This window comes from Malus domestica, chromosome 02 (genome assembly GCF_042453785.1).
Source record: "Malus domestica chromosome 02, GDT2T_hap1".
In the NCBI taxonomy this organism is placed as follows: Eukaryota; Viridiplantae; Streptophyta; class Magnoliopsida; order Rosales; family Rosaceae; genus Malus; species Malus domestica.
Window position 1 is genome coordinate 3577250 of NC_091662.1, and position 24418 is coordinate 3601667.

General features: G+C 40.1%; 2 protein-coding genes, 2 long non-coding RNA genes and 1 other non-coding gene across 6 annotated transcripts; 3 read left to right on the top strand and 2 right to left on the bottom strand.

Annotated features, from left to right (window-relative positions):
* LOC103452522 (disease resistance protein RPV1-like) lies at positions 1 to 24369 on the bottom strand. The gene is made up of 7 exons (XM_070805928.1): positions 23660 to 24369; positions 6305 to 7400; positions 5840 to 6124; positions 4877 to 5719; positions 3645 to 3935; positions 2679 to 3524; positions 1 to 720 (listed from the first exon to the last, which is right to left on the bottom strand). The coding sequence occupies exons 2-7, from the start codon at positions 7241 to 7243 to the stop codon at positions 163 to 165; spliced, it is 3762 nt and encodes a 1253-aa protein (XP_070662029.1). The 5' UTR covers positions 7244 to 7400; positions 23660 to 24369; the 3' UTR covers positions 1 to 162.
* LOC108174438 (uncharacterized) lies at positions 9338 to 11225 on the top strand. Of its 2 annotated transcripts, XR_011571915.1 has the most exons (4): positions 9338 to 9723; positions 10125 to 10226; positions 10558 to 10645; positions 10849 to 11225. It is a non-coding gene; the product is annotated as an uncharacterized lncRNA (long non-coding RNA). The 2 variants fall into 2 exon arrangements; XR_011571914.1 differs by lacking the exons at positions 9338 to 9723; positions 10125 to 10226 and having other exon boundaries at positions 10504 to 10645; positions 10849 to 11019.
* LOC139188471 (uncharacterized) lies at positions 11616 to 12025 on the top strand. Its single transcript, XR_011571922.1, has 2 exons — positions 11616 to 11749; positions 11875 to 12025. It is a non-coding gene; the product is annotated as an uncharacterized lncRNA (long non-coding RNA).
* On the top strand, positions 18126 to 18198 carry TRNAE-CUC (transfer RNA glutamic acid (anticodon CUC)). The gene has a single exon. It is a non-coding gene; the product is annotated as a tRNA-Glu (tRNA).
* Positions 23656 to 24192, bottom strand: LOC139189760 (disease resistance protein RPV1-like). Its single transcript, XM_070808951.1, has one exon. It carries the CDS (start codon positions 24190 to 24192, stop codon positions 23656 to 23658), a length of 537 nt encoding a protein of 178 aa, XP_070665052.1.
* Positions 24370 to 24418: the final 49 nt, after the last annotated feature.

Consider the following 24418-nt stretch of genomic DNA (forward strand, 5'->3'; position numbering starts at 1 on the left):
TGTTGAAATGTTTCTATATGCAATATATCTTCAAAATTCTAAACAACTAATTGAAAAAATCATATGAATCTGAAATAAGTATGAAATATGTACTTGCCTTCATTATCGAACCGAGAAAGCGAAAAACAAAAGAGGCATTTGATGAACTGACTCTGATCTGGCTTAGATATGTGATGATGAGCGTCGTGATGACGAGCGTGATGATGACGATGCATCACCACCTTGATTGTGCCTCACCACAGAACCGAGCTGGATTTGGGTAAAAGCATAACAAGCTTTGTCCAAATCATGCATGTTTTCCTTCATAGGTTTGTCCCATACTAGTTTAACCCCTATTCTATTCACTGTTGAAGAAGAAAAATCTATACCAACTTCAACGCTATCCCCGCCTTGCAAATTGAGCTTATCGTTCGATAATTGTCCCTGCCAAATATGATGGGATTTAGGTTTGTAGAATATTCTATTCCGATCTTCTTTGACTGTGTAGGCTTGCAACTTAATACACTTGGTATTCTTTATAACAGTAATGGCAAGAGGCAGAGGACGATCAGTTCTTTTGCATGAGCTATATAAGCAGAACAGAGTCAACCCTTCAAAATTACGACCATCACTTGGGGGAATATCAAAACTGATTTTAGTGCCCTTTCTGACAAACTCAAACCAATCAGGAACATAATTCCCATGGAAGAAAATGCCACCAAATCCACAAGAAGTCCATCCCTACATATACAATCCAATTATAAAAGTGTCATATATATACACATGTACATGTGCGTTTGTGTGCACGCACGAAGCCAGAAATTTAACTAAGAGGGGACACCTTAAAAAATTTGAGCTCCTTTTTTGGACAAATAAAACTAGTTTTTTTACAAATGCTGAAAAAATTAATTACAAAATGCCTAATTTTATTATGGGAGACTTTGGATGCGGTCCCTAGTTATGAACAATCTTTGACTGAAACTTTGTTGGTTTTCAATTTTTGATCCAAGTCCCTAAAATTAATTGATAATTTATTTCTATGTACGTTACTATATTTTTTAAATTAAAAATTAAAATTTATAGTTGTTTATAGTAATGAGATTTTAAATAAAAAACATAATTTGTGGGATTAAAAATATTAAAATATAAATATACTATTGTGTGTGTGTGTGTGTGTGTGTAAACATGGGTACATTCATAAAAAATAACCAAAAAATGATTGTATCAAAACATGGGTACATTCTTCAAAAATGGGTACATTTAGCAAAAATAAAAATGGGTACAAATAAATAAAAAAATATGAGTACAATACAAATAAAATTGTAAAAAATATGGGCACAAAAAGAAATTAATATATGGGTACAAATTAAAATTGAAAGGAAAATTGGTACAAATTAAAAAAGGGTTGCAAATTAAAAATGGGTACAAACTAAAAATAAAAATATATGATAAAAAATTTAGCCATAAATATAAATATACTAATTGTAACATTTTTAATATTAAATGAATATATTTAGAAATAAAAAATATTTTATTATTGAAATAATTAATGATATTATTAATACAAAGGACCTTGATCAAAAATTGAAAAGTAATAAGGTTTTAATCAATAGAGTAGTAAAAATAAGGATGAAAACCTAATTACTCATGGGAGACTTTGGATGCGGTCCCTAGTTATGAACAATCTTTGACTGAAACTTTGTTGGTTTTCAATTTTTGATCCAAGTCCCTAAAATTAATTGATAATTTATTTCTATGTACGTTACTATATTTTTTAAATTAAAAATTAAAATTTATAGTTGTTTATAGTAATGAGATTTTAAATAAAAAACATAATTTGTGGGATTAAAAATATTAAAATATAAATATACTATTGTGTGTGTGTGTGTGTAAACATGGGTACATTCATAAAAAATAACCAAAAAATGATTGTATCAAAACATGGGTACATTCTTCAAAAATAGGTACATTTAGCAAAAATAAAAATGGGTACAAATAAATAAAAAAATATGGGTACAATACAAATAAAATTGTAAAAAATATGGGCACAAAAAGAAATTAATATATGGGTACAAATTAAAATTGAAAGGAAAATTGGTACAAATTAAAAAAGGGTTGCAAATTAAAAATGGGTACAAACTAAAAATAAAAATATATGATAAAAAATTTAGCCATAAATATAAATATACTAATTGTAACATTTTTAATATTAAATGAATATATTTAGAAATAAAAAATATTTTATTATTGAAATAATTAATGATATTATTAATACAAAGGACCTTGATCAAAAATTGAAAAGTAATAAGGTTTTAATCAATAGAGTAGTAAAAATAAGGATGAAAACCTAATTACTCATTTTATTATTATATTGTCTAATTTTGTCTTTAATTGTTGACAATCTAATGCTCATTTGTACTAATTAACCAAATACATGCAATTCAACAAGGTTTAGATATTAGTGCATGAGAAAAATATCCAAGATGAAGGGGCATTTAAAAACTAAAAGAGGATTTTTATTATTTTAGTATGATTAATTGAATAATCTGCAAAGCAAAAAAAATGGGAATGATTAATTGAATAATTTGTAATGAAAAAAAAAGGATGAGAGGGGGCATGTGCCCCCACTGGGCCTTACCTCCCTCCGTCCATGTTTGTGTGTGCATGTGCACAATAGGAAGGCAATGAGAGAGAGATACCTGTAGGATGTTCGTCGTAAAATCAACTGTGAGATTGGTGCACCTTCCCATATCAATCCGTATCATGGAGTTTAATGACTTATCCAAGCCTGTAACCTCAGTGAGTTTGAGTGAATCACTTACATCCAGTTCTCTCATATTTGACATTTCCGAAAAGTCCGGCATTTTTTCCAATGCTTGGCACCCACGCACATGCAAAAATTTCAAATTTGTTGGTAAATTAGGGATTGTATGAAGGTTAAAGCAACAATTTAAGCTCAATGTTTCAAGCTTTGAAAGACCACTAAGGCTGCGTAGGGTACCAAAACCATTCGATGAAACATCCAAACCTTGTAAAGAAATTAGAGTCCCAAGATCCTTAGGGATTGCATCATCAGCTAAATCGCACCATGAGATATTTAATTCCCTTAAAGAGTTTAAACCATGTAACGAATGGGGCAAACGAATACGTTTCACACCCTGTAGGGATAAACGAGTGAGATTCTTCAATCCTACTATGGAAAGAGGTACTTTTCTTATGGCTGTATAATCTGTTTCAAGTATTCTCAATGATATCATCTCCCCTAAATCCTCATGCACTTTTCTGAATTGTGAACATCCATTAAGAAGAAGAGTCTCAACAGATTTTGACTTATAGAAATCCCTTGGAAGAGAACTAAGCATTTTGCATCCTGTAAGGTTCACCAAAGCAAGTCTTTTAAGATGACCAATGGAGGGGTGAATCTCGGACAATTTGTCACAGCCTTCCAATATCAACTTTTCAAGATTTGGGACTTGTGAAAAGTCCAGTGATTTTTGTAAGAACGTGGAATGACCAAGATTAATGATTTTCAACTTTTGAAGCGACTGTTGCACAAAATCAATGGAAAATTGAAATTAATATCCAAAAGACAGATCACATAAAAAAAGAGAAGAAAATCCAAAAACAAATTGAAACAGAATATCGTCATGTGTAAGTGAATGTACCTTGTAACCCTCCCAAACTTGTACCAATCTGCTCCGCTGCATGTCTAAAATAACTAGGTTCTCTTGATTTAAAAAGTCATCCGGTATGGACTTTAATTGGCATCCACGCCAACTCAACCGCATTAACTTTTTGGGAATATGTTTGTATACTCCATTGAGCTGCACATTGCTGAGCTGAAGCAATCTCAGTTTCTCCATATTTACAAATGCTTCTGTACTGAACCTGAACGCATAGCCTACGAAATCTTGTATTGACAAATGTAGACCAAGTCCTTCAACTTCTTCAATTCCCTGTTAACAAAACGTTATATTGGGTAAGAAAAGGATTATCTGCATATATTTTACGTGATTAAAGAGTTTATTGCCATTGTTGACAAACTTAAACCAATCAGGAACATAATTCCCATGGAGGAAAATGCCATCAAATCTGCAAGAAGTCCATCCCTATATACACAATGCAAGTGTCATATGTACATTGGCGGATCCATATAGGGACCCTTCGGAAGCAAGAAGAAACACTTGTGATCGACTTTCGGGACCCTCCAACAATTTGGGCAGGTGCAGTGGAGAGGCTTGTTGGCTTCATGGATGTGCAGGCAGCAGTGCTTATAACAAAGAAGAGGTTTTTATTTTTTGTTTTAAAAGACGTACCTAGTCAAAATGACAGCATTTTTGAGCTAGGTCATTATAAAAAATTTGAAAATTAAAATATCTCTGTTTTTTCTACAGAGCCCGATAACCCCGGTCTTTTCCATTATTCCCAAACTATATTTAAGAACTCCCATCCCCAATCATAGCAACCTTCCAACTTTAAACCCAAGTAACCTTATTCCCCACCACCATTTGCCGTTCCATCGTCTTTAGCTACCTAATTTTATTTCTTCCAAATTCATATAAGTTTTTTAATCCTAGATTGTAGTCGCAACTCCCCATTAATAATATATATGTTACATTTACAAATTTTATCTTTGTAGAGTCACTAATTGCGTTATATTGCTAAGGATAATTTGTTGGTTTTATTACCTTTGAGATTAATCTTGATTTATTCAATGAATGAAATTCAATAGAAAATAGTGATATGGAACCAAATTAATATTTTTTTGAACTTTTATGTTGGGACCTCCTGATCTTGAAATCCTGGATCCGCCACTGCATATGTATATACATGTACATGTGCGTTTGTGTGTGCATGTGCACAATAGGAAGGCAATGAGAAAGAGAGAGATATATACCTGTAGGATGTTCTTCGTAAAACCAGCCGTGAGTTTGGTGCACTTTTTCATATCAATCAGTGTCATGGAGTTTAATGACTTATCCAAGCCTCGAACCTCACGGAGTTTGAGTGAATCATTTACATCCAGTTCTCTCATATTCGACATTTTCGAAAAGTCCGGCATTTTTACCAATAAAGGGCACCCACGCGCATGCAAAAATTTCAAATTTGTTGGTAAATCAGGGATTGTACGAAGGTCAAAGCAACAATTTAAGCTCAATGTTTCAAGCTTTGAAAGACCACTGAGGCTGGGTAGGATATGCAAATGATTCTCTTCAAGATGCAAATCTTGTAAAGAAATTAGACTCCCAATATCCTTAGGGATTTCATCATCAGCTAATTTGCACTGTGAGAGATTTAATTCCCTTAAAGAGTTTAATCCCCGTAACGAATAGGGCAGAATACTTTTCACACCTTGTAGGGATAAACGAGTGAGATTCTTCAATCCTACTATGGAAGGTGGTACTTTTCTTATGGCTGTATAATCTGCTTCAAGTATTCTCAATGATATCATCTCCCCTAAATCCTCATGCACTTCTCTGAATTTTTTACATCCATTAAGAAGAAGAGTCTCAACAGATTTTGACTTATAGAAATCCTCTGGAAGAGAACTAAGCATTTTGCATCCTGTAAGGTTCACCAAAGAAAGTCTTTTAAGATGACCAATGGAGGGGTGAATCTCGGACAATTTGTGACAGCCTTCCAATATCAACTCTCCAAGGTTTGGGAGTTGTGAAAAGTCGGGTGACTTAATTAGGAAAAAGGAAAAACTGAGATCAATGATTTTCAACTTCTGAAGATACTGTTGCAGAAAACCAAAAGAAAATTGAAATTAATTTCCAAAAGAAAGAACTCATAGAAAAAGAGAAGGAAATTGAAAAACAAATAGAAACAGAACATCATTATGTGTAAAAGATTGTACCTTGGAACCCTCCCAAACTTGTACCAATTGGCTACGCTGCATGTCTAGAAAAACTAGTTTCTCTAGATTAAAAAAGTCACCTGGCATGGACTGCAAAGGGAATCCACGCCAACACAACCATATTAACTTTAAGGGAACATGTTTGTATTCTCCAATGAGCTGCACGTTGATGAGTCGAAGCAATCTCAATTTCTTCATATTTTCAAATGCTTCTGTACTGAACGCATACCTTTCGAAATCTTGTATTGACAAATGTCGAGCAAGTCCTTCAACTTCTTTAGTTCCCTGTTAACAACACGTCATAGAGGGTAAGAAAAGGATTGTCTGCATGTACTTTCGTCTTTTTACAACCACATATGTTTACGCAGGAATGTTGTTTAATATATAATAAACATACGTGGTATAATGTATAATGCTTTTCTTGTAGGGTGCATTAATACAAAATTTTATTGGAAGTGTACTTACAGATTTATCTGTCAATACTTCGGTTACCACTTGAGGGTTCCACAGTCTACTCCATTTTTCAGGGTGGTTAGCGGATTTTTCAGAAATGATTACTCTGGCCATTTCTCGAAGCAAATCATGCATATTCAACTTGTTGCGTTCAAAAGTTACAAGACATCGTTCACGAAGGACACTGATTCCTATTGTTACAGAAAATTCACATCCATCTAATACTTTTGCAACATAGTCCTTATCCCATCCAATAAAGAAACAAGATATGTCAAGAAATATAGCCTTCTGTGTATCATCTAGCCCTTCAAAGCTTATTCTTAGTGGATTTATTATTTTTCCTTCAGGAGTTCTTTCCAATTTTTCTAATTGACTTTCCCACTCTGCTACGATTCTTTTAATAAAAAAAAAGCCTAAAACTTCAAGTGCTAGTGGCAAACCTCCACAGTAAGAAACGATCTTTCTTGAGAGTTCAAGATATCCTTCATTAGGCCGACCATTTCTAAAGGCATGCCAACTAAAGAGCTCCAGAGCTGCTTCTTCATTCATTTCATGAAGCCGATATATCTTGTCCACTCCAACATGGTGTAGTAAATGTTCATCTCGTGTCGTTATGATAATTCTACTTTCTGGACCAAACCAATCATGATTTCCAGCTATTGCATTCAGTTGTTCCACTTCATCTATGTTGTCCATGATGACAAGTACCCTTCTATGTTGAAATTTTTGCTTTATCAAACAGATACCTCTAGCAACATTGCTTATTTGAGACTTCTCTTTCAAGATGTCAGAAACTAGTGTTTTTTGCAAATAAACTAGACCATGTTTACTTGTAGTGTTGCTAACATCGGCAAGGAAGCTTTTCAATTTGAACTTATGATGAATTTGGTTGTAAATGGCTTTGGCAGTTGTTGTTTTACCCATTCCACCCATACCCCAAATTCCAACCATGAGAACATTTGATCCACCACTTGAAAGATGACTGATAATACCTTGAACGCAAGAATCGATTCCAACCGGGTACTTGGCCACATCTAGTTCGTTTGTGCTCGGAAGCCATTCCGTAATAATCTTGTCAACAATTTCTCTAACAAACTATGCTTCGCACCTGAAAATTGAATTCGTCAACATTAGTGGGACTCAATGAGATATCACTACATAATCAATTTTCTTTCCTTCATATATATATATATATATATATATATAGACACACTAACTAGCTACTAGCTAGTATGTTATTTTGACTAACTTGAACTAAAGAAAGAACGCCATTCATAGGTATATAAAAAGTGGGTGTATTAATTAAACTCCAATTACAGCTTACGTTTTGAGGAATGCTAACCGCATTCTCCATTTTCCTTTTCCCACATGCCTTTTTCACTATTTTTATGTCATGTGGAATTAACTTACACATATATTTATGTATTTAATATGTAGAGAATTTTATTTTTCTCTTTCTTTATATGCCTTTTTCACCATTTTTCTCTTTCTTTAAAAGGAATTAACCAAACAATTATTGCTTCTTTTTTTATTAAAACATTGCCTTTTAAACATTCCTAATTTGTTATGGATTTTTTTGTTTAAATAAATTATGTTCTGAAGCTTTCGGTGGAGTTGTCTTCAAATTTAATTTTCTTTTAAATTTTCCTTGCGGTGTTTTTTCAAATGCACTATTCTGTTCTTAGAAAAAAATTTCCAATAAAAACAATATAGGAGACCAAAGTTAACCGAGAATGGGTACAACAACAACAACAACAAAGCCTTTTCCCACTAAGTGGGGTCGGCTATATGAATCCTAGAACGTCATTGCGCTCGGTTAGATCCAAAATCAAGTCTTTTCTTAGGGTCTCTTCCAAAGTTTTCCTAGGTCTTCCTCTACCCCTTCGGCCCTGAACCTCTGTCCCGTAGTCACATTTTCGAACCGGAGCGTCAGTAGGCCTTCTTTGCACATGTCCAAACCTCGGATATCCTCATTCCCAATCTTATCCTTTCTCGTGTGCCCATACATCCCACGAAGCATCCTCATCTCCGCTACACCCATTTTGTGTACTTGTTGATGCTTCACCGCCCAACATTCTGTGCCATACAACATCGCTGGCCTTATTGCCGTCCTATAAAATTTTCCCTTGAGCTTCAGTGGCCTACGACGGTCACACAACACGCCGGATGCACTCTTACACTTCATCCATCCAGCTTGTATTCTATGGTTGAGATCTCCATCTAATTCTCCATTCTCTTGCAAGATAGATCCTAGGTAGCGAAAACGGTCACTTTTTGTGATCTTCGCTAGATTGCTCCGGTCATTAGTGTGGATAAGTATATAAATGGATAGAGATAGGAAAGCAAACACAAGATGTACGTGGTTCACCCAGATTGGCTACGTCCACGGAATAGAGGAGTTCTCATTAATTGTGAAGGGTTTACACAAGTACATAGGTTCAAGCTCTCCTTTAGTGAGTACAAGTGAATGATTTAGTACAAATGACATTAGGAAATATTGTGGGAGAATGATCTCGTAACCACGAAACTTCTAAGTACTGGAGTGTGGTATCGTCTTGACTTTCCTTATCTGTCTCATAGGTAGATGTGGCATCTTCTCTGGAAGTACTCTTCCTCCATCCAGGGGTGGTATCTGTAACTGGTGGAGATGCACAAGGTAATGTATCAATGTCACTTGAAGTAGGGGTGGGTTCAAAAAACCGAAAACCGAAAAAAACCGAAAACCAAACCGAACCGAGGCCGAAAAAAACCGAACCGAAAAAACACCGAACCGAATCTGACCGGTTCGGTTTCGGTTTTTGAGGTTCGGAAACTGAACCAAACCGAACCGAACTGATATATATATATTTAATTATTTTTTTAACTATTATAAATAGGTTAGTCATACAATCATAACAAAACATACCTTGTTGCTAAGTTGGTTGCGGTGAACCTTTTCAAGCCCCAAGGCACGGGTTCGAACCTCCAGGATGTCTGAGATGTTTTTTAAATTTTTTGGAGAACTTAACAAAACCCTTTAACCCTTTAACCCTAGCAGCCATACCCATACCTTTTATTTTTTTTCATTCCCTTCCTCTCTCTCTCGTTCCCTGCCTCCTCTCCTCCAGTGTAACCCTAACCCAGCGCAGCCGAGCCTCTTCTCTCTCTCGCTGGGTCTTCAACTTCAATCGCTCTGTCTCTCTCAATCTCTCAGGCGACCCACAACGGCCCGACCCTTTTCCCTTATCCCTCTCCTCTGTACTCTGGACCCTCTCTCCTTCCTTCCCAACTCCGCCGCTCTTCCGCTTCGTCTTCTTCCTTCACAGCGACCTGCAAGTGTCGCCATCTCACTCGTCGTCACTGATTTGCTCTCAGTTTCTCACCGCCATGACCTGTGACCCACGACCTCTTGCTGTTTCGAGTCTCGACCCACTACTTCGTTCCTTTGCAAGGTTAGTCTTATAATAATTTCTCTCATGTTTGTTCTACATATTTTGTTTTCAATTTGATGCGTTTTGCAGAATTTATTTTCAATTTCATGGGTTCTGTAGCTTTTCAATTTCATGGGTTTTGGTTTTGCAATTTGTTTTGGGTAACTTCAGTTATGAAAACTATTAGTTGAGGTTTCATTAATTTTATATTTTCTTTTGGTTTTGCAAGGTTATTTTCTTTCTGTAGCTGTCATTCCTTGTCGTATCTAGCAAACTTGTGGAATTGTTTGTTAATGTTGTCATCCTTGGAGTTATGTTGCATTTGATGTCGCGGTGGTACTGTTGCTAAATTGCTAATTGATTTGCATACATGCAGTGCTCTGGTGTTTTCTCAGGATGTCTCTTTTGCTATTTGAATGCAGGGAACTCAAATTATTAATGAATCTGAGGATCAGGACACGACCGATTTGCATAAGTGTATAGCATACATATGTGACTCGGCACCAAACCTAGATAAGTCTAATGTATGTTGTGTATTATTATCGTTCCAACATTCGTTTTGTTTTTCTACTGGAATTGAGTCTGATTTTGTAGGTGCTTTCGTATAACTTTCGGTAACTAAAACTGTGTCCTTACTCCTTGCAACTTATTGTGAGTTGGGTAGTTAAATTTGTTGATTACAGATTTTGACACTTTGCTAAATAGACTGCTAGTTTGTTTTTCACCTCTATACATGAACTGAGTTATGTCGATTGGAAACATCAATGTGTTATGTCGATTCTCAAACATTCAAATAATTCTCATATCTGATGATTGCTTCATCCATCTTCACACCGCCATGAGATCCATATTCAGTCTTCTGTTGAAGGCCCTCATTGTGGACTCATACCCATTGGGATGCCATCTGGAAGTACTACAACCACTGGACTTCAATGGGATCTCGGTGAGTATCTCTTAAGAGCGTAAGGCTAGTTAATGCATACTTTTATTGTATTAGGGGTTCACTTAGCATATACTTTTCTGGTCACCTCTTCCTGTTCTGACCTGCTTAAATGTGACCAAAAAGGGAAAAGGCGTGTCTAATATTGATTTCATTGTTCATGTTTCGAGTTATCTAACAGCCCGTGCTTTACTTTTCTTTTCCAGCTGAAACGGAGATGAGGTTTGGTGGTCTGATAAGTACATCGAATATCGTCAAGGGAGAGAAAATAACAGTGCAGTCAGATTCAGATCTTCTATGGACTATAAGCATTAAAAAGATGTAGTGCATTTGGAGATGAGATGGGCAAAACGATTTGAGTTTTTTAGAGAGAGAGAGAGAGAGAGCGGCTTTTGATGATTTCAGCGAGTAAATGCTGTAAGGAAGAAATATAGAATGATAAAGTGTTGATGCTAGCACAGGAGAAAAAAAATGGCACTCTGTGATATCTGTGGTTCATTTCTTGTGGCCAATGATGCTGTAGAGAGAACTCAGTCTCATGTTACAGGGAAACAGAATGATAAAGTGTTGTGGTTGTTTTGCATTTTTTGGATGAAAAAAAAAAAAAACCGAAAAAAAACCGAAACCGAACCGAAAAAACCGAACCGAAAAAAAAACCGAACCGAAAAAAACCGAAAAAAATTTGAGCCGAACCGAACCGAACCGAAATTTCGGTTTGGTTTCGGTTTTGGCAAAAAACCGAACCGATCAGAACCGAACCCAGCCCTAACTTGAAGCTTACTTGTAGTTTCAGGCTTGGTCAAGCGCGATACAAACCATGTAGTAGGAGTCCCCCAAGTCGCCGAGCTAGGGGATCTGCTAAAAGAGGTGACAGGCAAGGTAAGCAATCAGAGCTCCGGCTGATTGTTCACATTCTCCCTATCTTGCAGGCAGCATGAAGGATAAAGAGAAGAAAAATGAGAAGAAATAATATGGGATACTTTTGCTTTTGAAGAAGTAACTTTCCACAGGCTTATTCTTGAACTGGGCTGGAGGGTTTTCTGGTTTCCTCCAGAGATAAGGCCGACTGAAGAATTTGAGGGTCAAAACAAGTCCATCAAATCTAGAGTACGTTCGACCCTGCTGATATGGGATACTTTTGCTTTTGACAGAGTAATGGATGTATCGGTGCTGTTACGCTTGTCTCCACATGCTTCCTTGTATCCTTCTCACTTGCCCTATCTGTTCCTCAGGCAGATGCGGGATCTTCCCTGGAAGCATAAGGTGTTGAAGATGAGTACTCGAGAGCAATGCCAGGTAAGTAATCAGGTAAGGGGTTCCAGGCAGTCAGTTCCTGGCTGGAAGCTTGATTCCAAGTGCTGACAGATTGCTCTCTTTCTCTTTGTCTTGCAGGTAAGAACAAGGCCAAAGGAAAAGACAGGGAAAAAGCATGATATGGGATACTCTTGCTTTTAACCCTGATGATATGAGATATTTTTGCTCTAGTATAGCTTGTTTACAGAGGTATTATCGGGGGGAAAGAAAGCTGAATTTTTCGAAAGGCTTCGTTGGGAGTGCCCACTCAGATAAGAGGAAGGGTTGAGCATTTTTGCAGGTCTGCCTGTCCGTTGGGGATGGAGGTCGACATATATAGGAGTCTCCCTAGCATCAAGTAATAATGCTATTCCTTTACCCTGCTTGGTCATAGCACGGTAGTGGGAGCTGCCAGCTTCACAAGTTTTAACTCTGTCAGAGCACTTTGAAAAAGTGGTCTGTGGTATCTGGAAAGCTGATGTTGCGTGTGAAGATTACAGACAAGCTTTATCCAAGGAGATCCAGCTCTTGAAGTTGGGAAAGTGGTGCCTCTTCGGTTTTCGAACAAGCAATCCGGTCGGGGATCTGGCTCTCGAGATTCGGAGAACGATGCCTCTTCGATTTTTGAGAAAGCAATCCTACTGGGGGTCTGGCTCTCGAGATTCGGAGAGCGGTGTCTTCGATTTTTGAGAAAGTAATCATGTTGGGAGTCTGGCTCTCAAGATTCGGAGGGCGGTGATGCCTCTTCGATTTTTGAGAAAGCAATCCTACTGGGGGTCTGGCTCTCGAGATTCGGAGAACGATGCCTTTTCGATTTTTGAGAAAGCAATCCCACTTGGGGTCTGCCTCTCGAGATTCGGAGAGCGGTGTCTTCGATTTTTGAGAAAGTAATCATGTTGGGAGTCTGGCTCTCGAGATTCGGAGGGTGGTGCCTCTTCGATTTTGGAGCAAACAATCTTGTTGGGAGTGTTTTCTCGAATGTGAGTAAAGGTTGGGCATGTTTGCTAGTCTACCTTGCCACGAAGCACAGAGGTTGACACACAGGGACTTTCCAATTATCCAGCAGTGGTACTGTTCCTTTACCCTCTCTTCGATTTTTGAGAAAGTAATCATGTTAGGAGTCTGGCTCTCGAGATTCGGAGGGCGGTGCCTCTTCGATTTTGGAGCAAGCAATCTTGTTGGGAGTGTTTTCTCGAATGTAAGTAAAGGTTGGGCATGTTTGCTAGTCTACCTTGCCACGAAGCACAGAGGTTGACACACAGGGACTTTCCAATTATCCAGCCGTGGTACTGTTCCTTTACCCTCTCTTCGATTTTTGAGAAAGTAATCATGTTGGGAGTCTGACTCTCGAGATTCGGAGGGCGGTGCCTCTTCGATTTTGGAGCAAGCAATCTTGTTGGGAGTGTTTTCTCGAATGTGAGTAAAGGTTGGGCATGTTTGCTAGTCTACCTTGCCACGAAGCACAGAGGTTGACACACCGGGACTTTCCAATTATCCAGCAGTGGTACTGTTCCTTTACCCTTGTGGGTAATAATATGGTAGCTAGACCTTCAAAATTTATGTGTCTAAACTTTCTTAGTGTTGTTTCTTTGCTAATCTTTTACCCTTCTTGGTCAGAGCGATGTAGTGGGAGCTGCAAGCTTCACGTGTCTCAACTTTGTCAGAGAACTTTGGCAAAGTTATATGTGGTACCCATGAGCTACTGTTGCGTGTGGGAAGTGGGTGATTGAACAGTACGATTCATGTGCTTTCTACTTCGCCAGAGATCTTCGACAGAATGCCCACAATTTCCGCAAAGCTGAGTGTGTGTGTGACAGGTGCTGACAGGGCGGGAAAAGTAGGTGCCTCTTCGATTTTTGAGATCGGCCCTCGTGGTCTCTGAGCAGCCCAGCTTTTGAGAAAGCAAGCCTCTTCGATTTCTGAGATCGGCCTTCGTGGTCTTTGAGCAGCCCAGCTTTTGAGAAAGCAAACGCCTCTTCGATTTCTGAGATCGACCCTCGTGGTCTCTGAGCAGCCCAGCTTTTGAGAAAGCAAACGCCTCTTCGATTTCTGAGCAGGCACCTCTTCGATTTCTGAAGCTTCATCGAGTGCAGATTTTTATAGGGGCAGACATTAAGTTCCCAAGCACACTTGAATATCCACCAGTAGAAGCTCCATTCTTGCACTTCTAAGATCTTGATTTGTCCGACCTCTTCTCTCTTCAACACTTTTGAAAATGTCTGGCCCCTCCGACCGTCGTTTTGACTTGAACCTTGTTGAATAGGCAGCCCCGCCTTCTCCAGACAACATATGGCGCCCATCCTTCGTCTCCCCTACTGGTCCTCTTACCGTTGGGGATTCCGTGATGAAGAATGATATGTCCGCTGCGGTAGTGGCCAGGAACCTTCTCACTCCCAAAGATAACAGACTACTTTCCAAACGGTCTGATGAGTTGGCTGTTAAGGATTCTCTGGCTCTTAGTGTTCAGTGTGCAGGTTCTGTGTCTAATATGGCCCAACGCCTATTTGCTCGAACCCGCCAAGTTGAATCATTGGCGGCTGAAGTGATGAGTCTCAAACAGGAGATTAGAGGGCTCAAGCATGAGAATAAACAGTTGCACCGGCTCGCACATGACTATGCTACAAACATGAAGAGGAAGCTTGACCAGATGAAGGAATCTGATGGTCAGGTTTTACTTGATCATCAGAGATTTATGGGTTTGTTCCAAAGGCATTTATTGCCTTCGTCTTCTGGGGCTGTACCGCGTAATGAAGCTCCAAATGATCAACCTCTGATGCCTCCTCCTTCTAGGGTTCTGTCCAGTACTGAGGCTCCGAATGATCCCCCTCCGGTGCCTTCTCTTTCTGGGTCTCTACCAACTGCTGAGACTTCTCCTAAGCAACCTTTGTGAAGGCTCCCTCTTGTTTGTTTATTTTGACTTAAGTATATGTACATATTTGTAACTTATCGGGGATATCAATAAATAAGCTTTCCTTCATTTCAACGTATTGTGTTAAATACACCAAAGCCTTCTTCGCTAAGTTCTTTGAATTTTCTTTTGTTGAAGCTTGTATGTTGAAGCTTTGTGAGTGGAGCATGTAGGTTGAGGTAGTGTTCCCTTAATTTCCCGAGTGAGGAAAACTTCTCGGTTGGAGACTTGGAAAATCCAAGTCACTGAGTGGGATCGGCTATATGAATCTTAGAATGCCATTGTGTTCTGTCATGTGTCATGTCTTCCGTTAGATCCAAGTACTCTAAGTCTTTTCTTAGGGTCTCTTCCAAAGTTTTCCTAGGTCTTCCTCTACCCCTTCGGCCCTGAACCTCTGTCCCATAGTCGCATCTTCTAATCGGAGCGTCAGTAGGCCTTCTTTGCACATGTCTAAACCACCGTAACCGATTTTCTCTCATCTTTCCTTCAATTTCGGCTACTCCTACTTTACCCCGGATATCCTCATTCCTAATCTTATCCTTTCTCGTGTGCCCACACATCCAACGAAGCATCCTCATCTCCGCTACACCCATTTTGTGTACGTGTTGATGCTTCACCACCCAACATTCTGTGCCATACAGCATCGCCGGCCTTATTGCCGTCCTATAAAATTTTCCCTTGAGCTTCAGTGGCATACGGCGGTCACAGAACACGCCGGATGCACTCTTCCACTTCATCCATCCAGCTTGTATTCTATGGTTGAGATCTCCATCTAATTCTCCGTTTTTTTGCAAGATAGATCCTAGGTAACGAAAACGGTCGCTCTTTGGTATTTCTTGATCTTCGATCCTCACCCCTAACTCGTTTTGGCCTCCATTTGCACTGAACTTGCACTTCATATATTCTGTCTTTGATCGGCTTAGGCGAAGACCTTTAGATTCCAACACTTCTCTCCAAAGGTTAAGCTTTGCATTTACCCCTTCCTGAGTTTCATCTATCAACACTATATCGTCTGCGAAAAGCATACACCAAGGAATATCATCTTGAATATGTCCTGTTAACTCATCCATTACCAACGCAAAAAGGTAAGGACTTAAGGATGAGCCTTGATGTAATCCTACAGTTATGGGGAAGCTTTCGGTTTGTCCTTCATGAGTTCTTACGGCAGTCTTTGCTCCTTCATACATATCCTGTATAGCTTGGATATATGTTACTCGTACTCCTTTCTTCTCTAAAATCCTCCAAAGAATGTCTATTGGGACCCTATCATACGCTTTTTCCAAATCTATAAAGACCATGTGTAAATCCTTTTTCCCATCTCTATATCTTTCCATCAATCTTCGTAAGAGATAGATTGCCTCCATGGTTGAGCGCCCTGGCATGAACCCGAATTGGTTGTCCGAAACCCGTGTCTCTTGCCTCAATCTATGCTCAATGACTCTCTCCCAGAGCTTCATTGTATGACTCATTAGCTTAATACCCCTATAGTTCATGCAATTTTGTACATCGCCCTTATTCTTGTAGATAGGCACCAAAGTGCTCGTTCGCCACTCATTTGGCATCTTCTTCGTTTTCAAAATCCTATTGAAAAGGTCAGTGAGCCATGTTATACCTGTCTCTCCCAAAACTTTCCACACTTCGATTGGTATATCGTCTGGGCCTACTGCTTTTCTATGCTTCATCTTCTTCAAAGCTACAACCACTTCTTCCTTCCGGATTCTACGATAAAAAGAGTAGTTTCTACACTCTTCTGAGTTACTCAACTCCCCTAAAGAAGCACTCCTTTCATGTCCTTCATTGAAAAGATTATGAAAATAACCTTTCTATCTGTCTTTAACCGCGGTTAAAAGCATTGGAGCCTTGAAGGCTCTGGGCTTGATGGTATTCATGCTTCGTTGTATCATAACTGCTGGGAGATAATTGGCCCCTCAGTGGTTAATTTGGTTAAAGAGTTTTTCTTAAATGGATCAAGCCTTCATCTGATAAATCATACCAATATTGCGCTTATCCCAAAGGTGGAAAACCCTGAAGTGGTCTCTAATTTTAGACCAATTAGCCTGTGTAATGTTACCTATAAGATAATTACCAAAATTTTGGTGAGTAGAATTAAGTCGTTGTTAGACAGTTGCATTTCCAAGAACCAAGGGGCTTTTGCCCCTGGAAGATCCATACAGGATAACATACTCATAGCTCATGAAATCTTTGCCTCTTTTAAGAGTAAAAAAGGTAGAAAGGGTGCTATGGCCATTAAGCTTGATCTGGAAAAGGCTTATGATTTTCTCAGGTGGGATTATATTAAAGAAGTGTTGGCTAAGTTTGGCTTTAATGATCACTGGATCAAGTTGATCATGGAGTGCATTACTTCGGCTTCCTTTTCAATTCTTATCAATGGTAAGTCTCATGGTTATTTTTGTTCGTCCAGAGGTATTAGACAAGGTGATCCTCTGTCCCCTATATTTTTATCCTTTGTATGAAGCCCTTAATTAGACACTTAGACAAGTAAGGAAACTCACCTAAAAGTAATGTTGGTATTTTGACTACGACTAAAGGCTACAAAATTTCTAATTTGATGTTTGCGGATGATTGTTTGATTTTTGCTCATGCTAATGGCATTGAGGCTAGGAATATAGCCTGAGTTCTTGAAAAGTTTGCCCAAGCCTTTGGTCAAAAGATAAACTATCATAAGTCGTCTCCTTATTTTCCAAACAATACTTCTAACAATATTAAGAACGACATTGTTGATATTCTTGCTATCCAACATAAAACCACGATTGGCAGGTATTTGGGCATCCACAATATTATCTTCTGGAGGGATCAAGTTAATTCCAAAGGGCTTATTATCAAAATAAAGAATAAGTTAGCTGGCTGGAAGGCAAGTACCCTCTCTAAAGCTGGAAGACTAACTCTTATCAAGACTAACCCTATATGTTTTGTTTACTAATTGTAATCAGATTGAGAAAAATTGAATTTATGAGGAAATGAGTAGGGAAGACAAATTTTCAGTTTTAAAAAAAAAAATTAACTAAAGTTCATTGAAAAGATACGTAGCAGATAATTAAGTATATGGTAAATATACATCATAATCTGTGACGGTGAGCAGAAATGTTCTCAAGACAATTAAAGAAGGTAGCTAGAATTCCTATTAGGTTTTATATGAGAGATTAAGGTGTATCAATTAAGCAAGTTAATAAGAGTAATACAACTTAAAAGACGTCTAAATTTCAAATCTATTACTTGATTTTATAAATTTGTATTTTTTTCTCTCTTTGTGTGTGATACTTATCCGTTGTAGTCTAGTTGGTCAGGATATTCGGCTCTCACCCGAAAGACCCGGGTTCAATTCCCGGCAACGGAAACATTAATAGGCCAAAACGAGTTAGGGGTGAGGATCGGAGATCAAGAAATACCACAGAGCGACCGTTTTCGTTACCTATGATCTATCTTGCAAAAGAACGGAGAATTAGATGGAGATCTCAACCATAGAATACAAGCTGGATGGATGAAGTGGAAGAGTGCATCCGGCGTGTTCTGTGACCGTCGTATGCCACTGAAGCTCAAGGGAAAATTTTATAGGACGGCAATAAGGCCGGCGATGCTGTATGGCACAGAATGTTGGGCGGGAAACATCAACACGTACACAAAATGGGTGTAGCGGAGATTAGGATGCTTCGTTGGATGTGTGGGCACACGAGAACGGATAAGATTAGGAATGAGGATATCCGGGGTAAAGTAGGAGTAGCCGAAATTGAAGGAAAGATGAGAGAAAATCGGTTAAGGTGGTTTGGACATGTGCAAAGAAGGCCTACTGACGCTCCGATTAAAAGATGCGACTATGGGACAGAGGTTCAGGGCCGAATGGGTAGAGGAAGACCTAGGAAAACTTTGAGAGAGACCCTAAGAAAAGACTTAGAGTACTTGGCTCTAACGGAGGACATGACACAGGACAGAACACAATGGCGTTCTAAGATTCATATAGCCGATCCCACTCAGTGACTTGGATTTTCCAAGTCTCCAACCGAGAAGTTGTCCTCGCTCGGGAAATTAAGGGAACACTACCTCAACCTATATGCTCCACTCACAAAGCTTCAACATACAAGCTTCAACAAAAGAAAATTCAAAGAACTTAGCGAAGAAGGCTTTGGTGATTTAACACAATACGTTGAAATGAAGGAAAGTTTATTTATTGATATCCCCGATAAGTTACAAATATGTACATATACTTGAGTCAAAATAAACAAACAAGAGGGAGCCTTCACAAAGGTTGCTTAGGAGAAGTCTCAGCAGTCGGTAGAGCCCCAGAAAGAGAAGGCACCGGAGGGGGATCATTCGGAGCCTCAGTACTGGACAGAACCCTAGAAGGAGGAGGCATCAGAGGTTGATCATTTAGAGCTTCATTACGCGGTACAACCCCAGAAGACGAAGGCAATAAATGCCTTTAGAACAAACCCACAAATCTCTGATGATCACGTAAAACCTGACCATCAGATTCCTTCATCTGGTCAAGCTTCCTCTTCATGTTTGTAGCATAGTTATGTGCGAGCCGGTGCAACTGTTTATTCTCATGCTTGAGCCCTCTAATCTCCTGTTTGAGACTCATCACTTCAGCCGCCAATGATTCAACTTGGCGGGTTCGAGCAAATAGGCGTTGGGCCATATTAGACACAGAACCTGCACACTGAACACTAAGAGCCAGAGAATCATTAACAGCCAACTCATCAGACCGTTTGGAAAGCAGTCTGTTATCTTTGGGAGGGAGAAGGTTCCTGGCCACTACCGCAGCGGTCATATCATTCTTCATCACGGAAGCCCCAACGGTAAGAGGACCAGTAGGGGAGACGAATGATGGGCGCCATATGTTGTCTGGAGAAGGCGGGGCTGCCTCTTCAACAAGGTTCAAGTCAAAACGACGGTCGGAGGGGCCAGACATTTTCAAAGGTGTTGAAGAGAGAAGAGGTCGGACAAATCAAGATCTTAGAAGTGCAAGAATGGAGCTTCTACTGGTGGATATTCAAGTGTGCTTTGGAACTTAATGTCAGCCCCTATAAAAATCTGCACTCGACGAAGCTTCAGAAATCGAAGAGGCGCCTGCTCAGAAATCGAAGAGGCGTTTGCTTTCTCAAAAGCTGGGCTGCTCAGAGACCACGAGGGTCGATCTCAGAAATCGAAGAGGCGTTTGCTTTCTCAAAAGATGGGCTGCTCAAAGACCACGAAGGCCGATCTCAGAAATCGAAGAGGTTTGCTTTCTCAAAAGCTGGGCTGCTCAGAGACCATGAGGGCCGATCTCAGAAATCGAAGAGGTTTGCTTTCTCAAAAGCTGGGCTGCTCAGAGACCACGAGGGCCGATCTCAGAAATCGAAGAGGCACCTACTTTTCCAGCCTTGTCAGCACCTGTCACACGCACACTCAGCTTTGCGGAAATTATGGGCATTCTGTCGAAGATTTCTGGCGAAGTAGAAAGCACATGAATCGTACTGTTCAATCACCCACTTCCCACACGCAACAGTAGCTCATGGGTACCACATATAACTTTGCCAATGTTCTCTGACTAAGTTGAGACTACTTTTCCAGCCTTGTCAGCACCTGTCACACGTACACTCAGCTTTGCGGAAATTATGGGCATTCTGTCGAAGATTTCTGGCGAAGTAGAAAGCACATGAATCGTACTGTTCAATCACCCACTTCCTACACGCAACAGTAGCTCATGGGTACCACATATAACTTTGTCAAAGTTCTCTGACAAAGTTGAGACACGTGAAGCTTGCAGCTCTCACTACATCGCTCTGACCAAGAAGGGTAAAAGAATAGCAAAGAAACAACACTAACAAAGTTTAGACACATAAATTTTGAAGGTCTAGCTACCATATTATTACCCACAAGGGTAAAGGAACAGTACCACTGCTGCATAATTGGAAAGTCCTGGTGTGTCAACCTCTGTGCTTCGTGGCAAGGTAGACTAGCAAACATGCCCAACCTTTACTCACATTCGAGAAAACACTCCCAACAAGATTGCTTGCACCAAAATCGAAGAGGCATCGCCCTCCGAATCTCGAGAACCAGACTCCCAACATGATTACTTTCTCAAAAATCGAAGAGAGGGTAAATGAACAGTACCACTGCTGGATAATTGGAAAGTCCCTGTGTGTCAACCTCTGTGCTTCGTGGCAAGGTAGACTAGCAAACATGCCCAACCTTTACTCACATTCGAGAAAACACCCCCAACAAGATTGCTTGCTCCAAAATCGAAGAGGCACCGCCCTCCGAATCTCGAGAGCCAGACTCCTAACATGATTACTTTCTCAAAAATCGAAGAGAGGGTAAAGGAACAGTACCACTGCTGGATAATTGGAAAGTCCCTGTGTGTCAACCTCTGTGCTTCGTGGCAAGGTAGACTACCAAACATGCCCAACCTTTACTCACATTCGAGAAAACACTCCCAACAAGATTGCTTGCTCCAAAATCGAAGAGGCACCGCCCTCCGAATCTCGAGAGCCAGACTCCCAACATGATTACTTTCTCAAAAATCGAAGACACCGCTATCCGAATCTCGAGAGTCAAACCCCCAGCAGGATTGCTTTCTCAAAAATCGAAGAGGCATTGTTTTCCGAATCTCGAGAGCCAGATCCCCGACAGGATTGCTTGTTCGAAAACCGAAGAGGCACCACTTTCCCAACTTCAAGAGCCGGATCTCCTTGGATAAAGCTTATATGTAATCTTCACACGCAACATCAGCTTTCCAGATACCACAGACCACTTTTTCAAAGTGCTCTGACAGAGTTAAAACTTGTGAAGCTGGCAGCTCCCACTACCGTGCTATGACCAAGCAGGGTAAAGGAATAGCATTATTACTTGATGTTAGGGAGACTCCTATATATGTCGACCTCCATCCCCAACGGACAGGCAGACCTGCAAAAATGCTCAACCCTTCCTCTTATCTGAGAGGGCACTCCCAACGAAGCCTTTCGAAATATTCAGCTTTCTTTCCCCCCGATAATACCTCTGTAAACAAGTTATACTAGAGCAAGAATATCTCATATCATCAGGGTTAAAAGCAAGAGTATCCCATATCATGCTTTTTCCCTGTCTTTTCCTTTGGCCTTGTTCTTACCTGCAAGACAAGGAGAAAGAGAGCAATCAGTCAGCATTTGGAATAAAGCTTCCAGCCAGGAACTGACTGCCTGGAACCCCTTACCTGATTACTTACCTGGCATTGCTCTCGAGTACTCATCTTCAACATCTTATGCTTCCAGGGAAGATACCGCATCTGCCTGAGGAACAGATAGGGCAAGTGAGAAGGATACAAGGAAGCATGTGGAGACAAGCGTAACAGCACACGTGCCGATACATCCACTACTCTGTCAAAAGCAAAAGTATCCCATATCAGCAGGGTCGAACGTACTCTAGATTTGATGGACTTGTTTTGACCCTCAAATTCTTCAGTCGGCCTTATACTCTGGAGGAAACCAGAAAACCCTCCAGCCCAGTTCAAGAATAAGCATGTGGAAAGTTACTTCTTCAAAAGCAAAAGTATCACATATCATCTATTCTCATTTTTCTTCTCTTTATCCTTCATGCTGCCTACAAGATAGGGAGAATGTGAACAATCAGTTGGAGCTCTGATTGCTTACCTTGTCTGTTACCTCTTTCAGCAGATCCCCTTGCTCGGCGACTTGGGGGACTCCTACTACATGGTTTGTATCGCGCTTGACCAAGCCTGAAACTACAAGTAAGCTTCAAGTGACATTGATACATTACCTTGTGCATCTCCACCAGTTACAGATACCACCCCTGGATGGAGGAAGAGTACTTCCAGAGAAGATGCCACATCTACCTATGAGACAGATAAGGAAAGTCAAGACGATACCACACTCCGGTACTTAGAAGTTTCGTGGTTACGAGATCATTCTCCCACAATATTTCCTAATGTTATTTGTACTAAATCATTCACTTGTACTCCCTAAAGGAGAGCTTGAACCTATGTACTTGTGTAAACCCTTCACAATTAATGAGAACTCCTCTATTCCGTGGACGTAGCCAATCTGGGTGAACCACGTACATCTTGTGTTTGCTTTCCTATCTCTATCCATTTATATACTTATCCACACTAATGACCGGAGCAATCTAGCGAAGATCACAAAAAGTGACCGTTTTCGCTACCTAGGATCTATCTTGCAAGAGAACGGAGAATTAGATGGAGATCTCAACCATAGAATGCTGGATGGATGAAGTGTAAGAGTGTATCCGGCGTGTTGGGTGACCGTCGTAGGCCACTGAAGCTCAAGGGAAAATTTTATAGAACGGCAATAAGGCCAGCGATGTTGTATGGCACAGAATGTTGGGCGGTGAAGCATCAACACGTACACAAAATGGGTGTAGCGGAGATGAGGATGCTTCGTGGGATGTATGGGCACACGAGAAAGGATAAGATTGGGAATGAGGATATCCGAGGTAAAGGAGGAGTAGCCAAAATTGAAGGAAATATGAGAGAAAATCGGTTCCGGTGGTTTGGACACGTGCAAAGAAGGCCTACTGACGCTCCGGTTCGAAAATGTGACTACGGGACAGAGGTTCAGGGCCGAAGGGGTAGAGGAAGACCTAGGAAAACTTTGGAAGAGACCCTAAGAAAAGACTTGAGTACTTGGATCTAACGGAGGACATGACACAAAACCGAGCGCAATGGCGTTCTAGGATTCATATAGCCGACCCCACTTAGTGGGAAAAGGCTTTGTTGTTGTTGTTGTTGTTTGTGTGTGATACTTAGTCGTCTAACAATTGTCCACTAAAATGTTCGAAATCTTGAAAAGCAGGTAAATGATTACCTATTGTCAGTGATTTGAAGATGGTGGCCAGCCAAATTTGCAGCCTCTGTAAGAGCTTCTCTCCACTGATTTACCTTTGCTTGTTTAGCTTCACGTTTCTTGTCATCTTTTTCTTCACAGATGTTCTCTTCGTAATTCTGAAATGCTTTAGCTAAGTCTCCGTTCTGCTTCCTGACATGTGAAGGATCAACATGATAGAATATTGGCAAAACATGTCGCCCCAATTTGGATCTGCACTCCATGATCTTCACCAGCTCGTCAAGGCACCAACTCGAATCTGCGTACTTCTTTGAGAAGACAATGATAGAGATCTTCGACTCTTCGATTCCTCGGTAGAGTTCCTCTTTTATTTCTTCCCCTATCTTTAGATCGTCCTGATCCATATAAGCCATGTATCCCCTGTCTTCGATTGCGTCGTGGAGGTAGCCCGTGAAGCCCTTGCGCGTGTCTTCGTCGCTAAAGCTCAAGAACACGTCGTAATTCCAAAGTTTTGACTTGAATGAGCATGAAGAGAAGGCTTCATGGGCTGTCATGGCGGTATCCACCGTTATTGCAGTTCGGTGGTTCAGATCACAGACTGAAAAAATGGCAGTAGTTCTGTTTGTGCTCCCGAACAGATCACATTGAAATACCTAAACTCAAGTCAAGATCCTTCCGTCAACAAAAACAAGTCAATAATAATAATAATAATAATGTTTGGGTATGGACTTGACAAACGAAGGTGCAGGGAATGGGAGAGGAAAAGAGGAAAGGAAGGGA